Source organism: Eleginops maclovinus, chromosome 6, assembly GCF_036324505.1.
Source record: "Eleginops maclovinus isolate JMC-PN-2008 ecotype Puerto Natales chromosome 6, JC_Emac_rtc_rv5, whole genome shotgun sequence".
Classification (NCBI taxonomy): domain Eukaryota; kingdom Metazoa; phylum Chordata; class Actinopteri; order Perciformes; family Eleginopidae; genus Eleginops; species Eleginops maclovinus.
In genome coordinates this window covers 25,800,900-25,810,756 of record NC_086354.1, presented here as the reverse complement: position 1 = coordinate 25,810,756, position 9,857 = coordinate 25,800,900, and the positions used below count along the sequence as shown (strand labels likewise).

At 42.2% G+C, this 9,857-nt stretch overlaps 1 protein-coding gene across 1 annotated transcript; it reads left to right on the top strand.

Annotated features, from left to right (window-relative positions):
- Positions 1-4,440: 4,440 nt before the first annotated feature.
- Positions 4,441-8,297, top strand: LOC134866350 (dnaJ homolog subfamily C member 5B-like). The gene is made up of 5 exons (XM_063886470.1): positions 4,441-4,611; positions 5,175-5,291; positions 5,476-5,689; positions 6,524-6,698; positions 7,247-8,297. The coding sequence occupies exons 2-5, from the start codon at positions 5,185-5,187 to the stop codon at positions 7,342-7,344; spliced, it is 594 nt and encodes a 197-aa protein (XP_063742540.1). The 5' UTR covers positions 4,441-4,611; positions 5,175-5,184; the 3' UTR covers positions 7,345-8,297.
- The last annotated feature ends 1,560 nt before the right edge of the window (positions 8,298-9,857 follow it).

The following is a 9,857-nucleotide window of genomic DNA, read 5'->3' as shown; positions in this document are numbered from 1 at the left end:
ATAACTGGGTATTATGGGTGTGATAACTGGGTATTATTGGTGTGATAACTGGGTATTATTGGTGTGATAACTGGGTATTATTGGTGTGATAACTGGGTATTATGGGTGTGATAACTGGGTATTATTGGTGTGATAACTGGGTATTATGGGTGTGATAACTGGGTATTATTGGTGTGATAACTGGGTATTATGGGTGTGATAACTGGGTATTATTGGTGTGATAACTGGGTATTATGGGTGTGATAACTGGGTATTATGGGTGTGATAACTGGGTATTATGGGTGTGATAACTGGGTATTATTGGTGTGATAACTGGGTATTATGGGTGTAATAACTGGGTATTTTTGGTGTAATAACTGGGTATTATGGGTGTGATAACTGGGTATTATTGGTGTGATAACTGGGTATTATTGGTGTAATAACTGGGTATTATGGGTGTGATAACTGGGTATTATGGGTGTGATAACTGGGTATTATTGGTGTGATAACTGGGTATTATTGGTGTGATAACTGGGTATTATTGGTGTGATAACTGGGTATTATGGGTGTGATAACTGGGTATTATTGGTGTGATAACTGGGTATTATGGTGTGATAACTGGGTATTATTGGTGTGATAACTGGGTATTATGGTGTGATAACTGGGTATTATTGGTGTGATAACTGGGTATTATGGGTGTGATAACTGGGTATTATTGGTGTGATAACTGGGTATTATTGGTGTAATAACTGGGTATTATGGGTGTGATAACTGGGTATTATTGGTGTGATAACTGGGTATTATTGGTGTGATAACTGGGTATTATTGGTGTGATAACTGGGTATTATTGGTGTAATAACTGGGTATTATGGGTGTGATAACTGGGTATTATTGGTGTGATAACTGGGTATTATGGGTGATAACTGGGTATTATGGTGTGATAACTGGTATTATTGGTGTGATAACTGGGGTTATTTGGTGTATAACTGGGTATTATTGGTGAATAACTGGTATTATGGGTTGATAACTGGGTATTATGGGTGTGATAACTGGGTATTATTGGTGTGATAACTGGTATTATGGGTGTGATTACTGGTATTATGTGGATAACTGGGTAGGTTAAAACTGGGTTTATTGTGTATAACTGGTATTTTGGTGTGATAACTGGGTATTATTGGTTAAAAACTGGGTATTATTGGTGTGATAACTGGGTATTATTGGTGTGATAACTGGGTATTATTTGGTGTAGATAACTGGGTATTATTGGTGTGATAACTGGGTATTATGGTGTATACTGGTATTATGGGGTAAATGGTATATTGGTGTGATAACTGGGGATTATTGGTGTAATAACTGGGTATTATGGGTGTGATAACGGTATTTGGTGTAATAACTGGGTATTATGTGTGACAAATGATAGGTGAGAACCTGGAAGGTTACACGGTAATTTTTTACTTATAGGGGTAATCACTGGTTTTGCGTGTACTGGGGATTATTGTTGGTAATAAAATGCTTATGACTGGGATTGGTTTTAACTGTATTTCTGTCAAAACTGGTTGTGCGACCTGCCCTGTCATCAATGGCATCTAGGTCCGCTGAAACCTGGAATGTGAAGGGCTTAGGTACCTAACGGGTAATGGTTTATGGAACCGGATATTGGTCCCCTCACACCTGGGATATTGGGGTAATAACTGCAGATATTGAGCTGCAACAGATAATGGGTGGACTGGTATACTGGTGGAACAGGTAATGGGGACAATAACTGGGGAATATGGTGGACTGGGATATGGTAAACTGGGACAGGTGTGACGGGTAATGCATGATGGGAAACTGTATATTGGTGTAATTTAACGGTATACTGCAGGTGGTAACTGTAGTATGGGTGTGTAACTGGGTAGATTGGTGCAGATAACTGATATTAGGTAGACTGTTAATTGGTATAACTGGATAGGTAACTGCGGATAGGTGTGTAACTGGTAGGTGTAAGGACAGGTATCTGTTTTGATAACTCGGGACTGTATGGGTAAACTGTAAGGTAACAACTGGTATATGGGTTTTACTGTATCAGGTTAATAAACTGGGTAAGGGTTGTAACGGATAGGTGTAAACAGGGTAAGATGAAAATCATATGGTGTTAACGTTTTTTGGTCTGAAACCTTTATTAAGTGTATAACTGGCATTAGGGGCTGAAAAGGGTTCATTGAATATGGATAACTGGTGAAACTGTATTCAGGTGTGATAGTGTTTATGGTGTGAAAAGGGTATTAGGGGGTACCTGTGGGTTTTTTTGGTGTGACAACTGGTATTCAGTGTGTAATGGGTTCATGTCAGACAACTGGGGATTAGTGGTCTGGGTTTATTTTTCACGGGTATCATTTGGGGTCATCAGGGTCTTATTGGGTTCATGTACGGTCTTATGTGTTAATGGTATTATGGGTGTGATGTCGGGTCATTGGTGTTTATAATGGGTATTATTGGGGTTCATTAACGGGTATTATGTAAAGCGGTATTGTGTGTTGCATTAGTGGTGAAAAGGGTTTTTTGGTGAATATACTGGGGTTTATTGTTTACCTGTAATTTAGGGTGTCACCTTTATTATGTGTCCAAATGGGGTTATGTTGATATCTGGTATATGGGTTAAACATATTGTAATAACTGGTTTTATGGTGTGATAACTGGGTTTTGGGTGTGATAACTGGGTATTTTGGGTGATAACGGGTATTATGGGTGTGATAACTGGGGATTATGGGTTGTAATGGGTATTTTGGTGTGTAATGGTATTATTGGGTAATAATGGGTATTATTTGGGGTAAAACTTTATTAGGGGTGAAACTGGGTATTTGGGGTTTTATTTTGGGATTATGGGGGGATAATGGGGATTTTGGTTGATAATGGGGGATTATGGTGTGATAATGGGTATTATGGGGTAATACTGGGGTTTTTTGGTGTAAAAAATGGGTATTTTGGGGGTGTAAAGGGTATTTTGGGGGGTGATAACTGGGTTTTTTTGGTGTGAAACTGGGTATTATGGGTGGATAACTGGGTTTATGGGGGTGAAAAGGGATTATTTGGGGTGATCGGGTATTATTTGGGGTGATATGGGTTTATTGGGGTAAAAACGGGTATTATTGGGGTAATAACTGGGTTTATGGGTGTGATAACTGGGTTTTAGGGTGTATAACTGGGGATTATTGGTGTGATAATGGGTTTTAGGGTGTTTTAACTGGGTATTATGGGGTAAAAAACTGGGGAATGGGGGTTTATAACTGGGTATTATGGGGTGAAAACTGGGGTTTTTGGTGGTTTAAATGGGGGTTTTATGGGGTAAAAATGGGGATTATGGGGGTATCGGGGGGATTATTGTGTGATAAAGGGGATTATGGGTGGTTTTAATGGGGGTTTTGGTGTGATAATTTTGGGGATTTTTGGTGTAAAAACTGGGTATTATTTTGATAACGGGGATTAGGGGGGTGTAAATGGGGGATTTTTGGGTGTAAATGGGTTTATTTGGGGGAATAACTGGGATTAGGGGTAAAACTGGGGGTTTGGGTTGATAATGGGTATTTTTGGGGTGTAATGGATTTGGGTGTGATAACTGGGTATTATTGGGGTGATAACTGGGATTTGGGGGTTTTAAGGGGGATTATTGGGGGAAAACGGGTATTTTGGGGGGATTTGGGTATTAGGGGGGATTAAATGGGTATTTTTGGGGGTGTAACTTGGGTTTTTTGGTGTGATAATTTTATTGGGGGTTTAATGGGTTTTAGGGTGTAAAAATGGGGTTTTTTGGGGTGAAAACTGGGTTTATGGGGGTGATTAAGGGGTATTATTTGGGTGATAATGGGTATTAGGGGGGTATAATGGTATATTGGGGTGATAACGGGTTTTATGGGTTTAACTGGGTAAACTTGTGAAAATGAAATCTTGCAGAACCTGAAGGTAAACAAAGGTAAAGTTACTTTTGTTAATACTGTTCTGCGGTTACTTCATTTTTAATGTTGGTGAATAAAAAGCCCTTTTGATGGGAGGTTTTATGTCTTCTCCAACCCCCCCCCCCCCTGGGGGGCGTGGCCCGCCCCTCCCCTCCAATGCGTCCCTGGAGGTCTCGCTGAAACGAGCAGGTGAAACGGTCCAGGTACCTGAACCCGGCCCCGAATGTTTGGGAAGCCAGAAATCCTCCCACCCCCAAAACCTGAGGCAAAGAGGACAAATAGACTGTGGACAGTAATGCAGGACAATAGACTGTAGACGGTTTTACTGCGGGCATAGACTGCAAAAGATAGACTGTAGGACAGTAGCGAGGCAGGGAGACTGCGCAGGTGACTGTGGAAGTAGACTGAGGATAGGTAGCTGTAGGGGCAGGTGACTGTAGGACGGGAGATGCAGGATGGTAGCGTAGGCGGTTTGACTGTAGGGCAGGTGACTGTAGGGGCGTAGACTCAGGGGTGACGAGGACAGGTAGACTGCAGGATAGGTAGACTGTAGGACAGGTAGACTGTAGGACAGGTAGACTGCAGGACAGCTCGACTGTAGGACAGGTAGACTGTAGGACAGACAGACTGAAGAACAGGTTGACTGTACAGGTACACTGAAGGACAGGTAGAGGCTTCGTCAGGACGCTCAAACAGCCAGGTAAGATGAAATCATGTTTTTTCACACGTTGTGGTCTACCTTCCATAACGTGTACTCCTAGCATTAGCCTCACAGAACGCTTCATTAGCATATCGAAACACATGTCAGACAACTGTCATGTCAGTGGTCATGTGTTCATGTCAGACAACTGTCATGTCAGTGGTCATGTGTTCATGTCAGCGGTCATGTGTTCATGTCAGCGGTCATGTGTTCATGTCAGCGGTCATGTGTTCATGTCAGCGGTCATGTGTTCATGTCAGCGGTCATGTGTTCATGTCAGCGGTCATGTGTTCATGTCAGCGGTCATGTGTTCATGTCAGCGGTCATGTGTTCATGTCAGCGGTCATGTGTTCATGTCAGCGGTCATGTGTTCATGTCAGTGGTGAAAGGGGTGTTTCTTGGTGATATCCACTGGTTTGATATTTTCACCTGTACTTTAGTATCACCCTTTATTTCTTAGTCCAATGACTCTTGATATTCTAAATATTCTTCAACAAATTGTAACAACATGTTTTATCCGGCAGTGTCAGCTCAGGTGTGTTTGTTTGGTTGACCTGTGACAGGTGCTGCAGGATGTCTAACAGCAGGCAGCGGAGCCTGTCCACCTCCGGAGAGTCTCTGTACCAGATCCTGGGTCTGCAGAAAGGCTGCGGCCATGACGACATCAAGAAGTCCTACAGGTAAGCCCCCCCCCCACAGAAATGAGGTCTGTGGTACCCTAGCTGAAGAGATTTTCACACCACGACTCTAGCGATGCTAACCACCGTGTTGTTGTAAAGATAAATGTCCTCCCTGCACTCTATCATAGACTTAAAGGGCCCTCCTTATAACTTCTGTACGTCACGTTGTGTGTTCCCCCAACAGGAAGCTGGCGCTGCGGTTCCACCCCGATAAGAACCCGGATAACCCCGAGGCGGCGGAGAAGTTTAAGGAGCTGAACAGCGCCCACTCCGTACTGTCCGACCTCAGCAAGAGGAACATCTACGACTCGTACGGGTCCCTCGGGCTGTACGTGGCGCAGCAGTTCGGAGAGGACAACGTCAACACCTACTTCATGCTGTCCACCTGGTGGGCCAAGGTGGGCGGGGCTTATGCTGGGTGACCAATCAGGAAGCCCTTTAGGTCCATGGCACCTGAGGGTTTCAGTCTGTCACAGGTTCCCCATAACTTACATCATGTACTGTTGTCCTTAGACAGTGTGTCGTAGTTTCCCAGAAACCGTAGTTATGTTAATATTAGGGCTGTCAGTTACACGCGTTATTAACGGCGTTAACGCACCTTCCTTTTAACGGAACTATAATTTTTAACGCGCGTTAACGCGTGTGCGTTCTGTGACCCTCGGCCCGCTCCGTAGTTTAAGAAAATATCAGGAAACCATGGTAACGTTGTGGATCACAGCAGAAACACACTACCGTTGAGCTCCAAAGCCCTGCCGGGAGGTTTTCTCGAACAGACCGAGGTAATATGTACGTGCTGCAAAGTGAATTAGGTTTCCTCCGGAGTTCGCCGAGTCTACAATATCACTCGCTGACCAAGCATAGCGCTGACTCAGAGACAGAGGACAACAGCTACATGGTGGCTACAGACTAGGTCAGTGAACAATGTGCAGGGTAATAATAATGATTACATTATAACTTCTATTTGTTATGTTTATTTATAGAACAGATCAATAATTTGCGATTCAATATTTTAATCGACAGCCCGAGTTAATATTAATAGACCTGCACTCTAATGTCTGCAGCACCTCTAAGGGTCATATATTCATGTAATTGACATCCTATAACCTCTGCCTCTGGGGGTCTGTTCCTACACAGGAAGCAGGAAGCCCCTCCCCCTGGGTTCTGCTTCACTGCCTCCAGACTGTTTGATTATTAATATATGATATGAAACGTGCCGGCTTCCTGCGCCTCAGGGTCTGTTCGTGGTGTGCGGTCTGCTGAGCGGCTGCTACTGCTGCTGCTGCCTCTGCTGCTGCTGTAACTGCTGCTGCGGGAAGCTGAAGCCCCCGGCCAGCGGCGAAGGCGCGGAGCCTGAGTATGTCTCCCCCGACGACCTGGAGGAGGAGATCCGCAACGACCCCGACAACGGTGAGCAGACAGGAACCGCAGGGCTTTTATTTTGACACTGAGCTTTTTAACGTAGTAAGTGTTTGAGTTCTCCCCATAGACTGTCTATGGTTCTCCCAGAGTGGAGCTTTTACTTTAACGCCAGTTATTATTTTGAAGGTACTATCTCCTGGGTTCGTATTTATTTACTACCAAAAACAACACACAAACAATTGTATTCATGAAATAAAATTGTATATATAATATAATAAAATATAATTCCGATTTAAATTTAAAAAACAGGTTTGAAACTTTTTTTTAAAAATATAAAATTGCGGAACAAACTATTATTAAATGAAATAAAAAATATCTATACTAATGAAGAATACAAACATACAGTCATCATTAACTGAAAAGAATACATAAAAAATAACTCAATTAAAGATTGAAATGTGGGACATCCGTTTTTAAAAGTTGGTTTTTTTAAGAATCAAAATGTAATAATTCCAAATCAAAATGCGAAAAAAAAGGAAACTTAAATGTGAAAAATTAAATATTAAAGGAATATATTTCTTCATGTTTTTCTGCAGACGTAGAAACTCCGATCCTTCAGCAGCCCACCAACGCTGGCGAGAAAACCCAGCTGATCTCTGACGGACATCGCAGATATGGAGACACCTACACATGAAACAGGAAACAGGAAGTGCATCTGAACACATAATCTGCACTAACGGCAGCAATACATTTAATATCTAAATAAAGTCTTTCAGTTGCAGTGCACCTTCACTTTGAGTCTTTGAGTTTATATTCATTTATTGTACTTTTTATGGAGGAAAAGCATGTGAATTATGAAGTGATTGAAACAGAGCCATTGTCTCACTCATCAATTATCAAACCATTTAAAATAATAATTGATATGGCTTTCAAATAACTGAAGGGTTTAGTGTGTGTGAAATGAAAACCAGAGACAAACGTTTCATTTATTTCATGAAATGATCTGACATTTTATTTTATTGTCTGAGAAACTACTGGCTCACTGTTCGCTGCGAGTCAAATTGAGATCCCAATTTCACAGATCTCAGTCAGAGCGTGCCGGAGCGATCCGGGGCTTCTGGAGGGAGGCGAGATAAAGATCGACACAACATGTTATTCTCAAGAACTCCAGGATCATTTATGCTGGAGCCCGGTAACCAACAGAAGTAGGTTAGCTTTATTGTCCCCAGGGTGCACAGCACTGTAAATGACCACAATATACATACACGATATAAACAACAACAACAACAACAACAACAACACAGACAACAACAGTCTGCGACACACATGGTAGTCTCACTCAGCGAGGCCTTCATCATAGAACCTTTACCTGCGGTACTAGACTGTTTCTTAAGTTGTGGTCTCCAGCTTCTGCTCAGATCAGCCTCCCTGCTTCAACCCTCAGGCTAAACGGCAGGATTCCTTCCGTGTGTTTCTATATTAAAGATTATTATTAGTCATATATACAGATTCAAACTCAATATTAATATGTTTTGTAAACTATAGTGATCTTTGTTGTTGTTTGTGTTGATGTAAATAATGCTTTGGTTTTGTTGGTGATGTTTGTGTGTACACTGGTCAGTCTGGGAAATAAATATGTGATAAAGATTTCATGTGAACTGTTTTTATTACATTAACTATCCTGGAGGGTTCCTCCTTCTGCTTCAATAGCTACCGATTAGCATGTAGCAATTAGCATGTTATACTTAGTTTGTAGTAGTTAATAAGTGTGTCCCTTTAATAAGTGTGAACTGCCCCTTTAGTAAGTGTGTACTGCCCCTTTAATAAGTGTGTCCCTTTAATAAGTGTGTACTGCCCCTTTAATAAGTGTGTCCCTTTAATAAGTGTGAACTGCCCCTCTAGTAAGTGTGTACTGCCCCTTTAATAAGTGTGTCCCTTTAATAAGTGTGAACTGCCCCTCTAGTAAGTGTGTACTGCCCCTTTAATAAGTGTGTCCCTTTAATAAGTGTGTCCCTTTAATAAGTGTGTACTGCCCCTTTAATAAGTGTGCCCCTTTAATAAGTGTGTACTGTCCCTTTAATAAGTGTGAACTGCCCCTTTAGTAAGTGTGAACTGCCCCTTTAATAAGTGTGTACTGTCCCTTTAATAAGTGTGTCCCTTTAATAAGTGTGTCCCTTTAATAAGTGTGTCCCTTTAATAAGTGTGTCCCTTTAATAAGTGTGTACTGTCCCTTTAATAAGTGTGAACTGCCCCTTTAATAAGTGTGTACTGTCCCTTTAATAAGTGTGTCCCTTTAAAACAGTGTGACTGCCCCTTTAATAAGTGTGCCCCTTTAAAACAGGGGTGCCCCTTTAAAACAGGGGTGCCCGACCTTTTTTGAACCAAGATCTACTTGTAAAGTTGATAGTGTGTCGAGATCTACCAAGCCATATGGAAAGCCATGGTGTAGCCACAATGAATTGTGCAGCTATATAATAACACCATGCTCTGACACAAAGATCCAGTTTGAACAATAATGCATTGAAGTAAATGTACGTCGTAGGCCTGGGACTGGCCCGTAACAACACAACAACATACAACCCAATTAATACAATGTCTAATTCAAGTTGGAAAAGTGGATCTCTACCTTAGTGGGACTTCTGGCACTGAGAGGAGGAAGCTAGTCTCTCATAGTCCGGACAGTAGGAGCTGAGTGCCAGCCGTAAGCAGGCCGCGAGGTGGTCATCAGTCCTGGTGGATCTGTGTTTTGACTTAATGATGTTCATATGTGAAAAGGCAGACTCACACAAATATGTTGATCCAAAAAGTGCAGTCAAATTCTTTGCAGTGTGTCTGAGGTTGGGGTACTTCTCTTTCCGCATTAGATTCCAGAATTGGACCTTTGTGTCAGGTGTCTTGATTTGAGCTCAATGTCATTATTTAGTGTGAGGATCTCATTCTCAATAGCACCGCTCTCCAGGTTGAAGAGTGATGCCCCTTTGGACGTTATACAATCCACATCTAGATTCTCCCCAAATGGAAAACTGAGAAAACTGACAACAGGCTCAATGGATGCAAAGTCAGTAAAGCTCCTGTCAAATTCTGAGAGAGGCTTTGCACTTGATCATCATAACGTGCACTCTCGAGCTCCGCACAGTCTTTGCCCTGACGCTTAAGTTCTGTGTCCATGTGTGGAGAGTTCTGCAGATCTCACTGTTGCAGCCTGCT

Coding starts and splice junctions, on each gene's coding strand:
- LOC134866350 (XM_063886470.1), top strand. CDS start 5,185: ATGTCTAACAGCAGGCAGCGGAGCCTGTCCACCTCCGGAGAGTCTCTG. Junction 5,292..5,475: donor GACATCAAGAAGTCCTACAG/GTAAGCCCCCCC, acceptor TTCCCCCAACAG/GAAGCTGGCGCTGCGGTTCC. Junction 6,699..7,246: donor CCGCAACGACCCCGACAACG/GTGAGCAGACAG, acceptor GTTTTTCTGCAG/ACGTAGAAACTCCGATCCTT.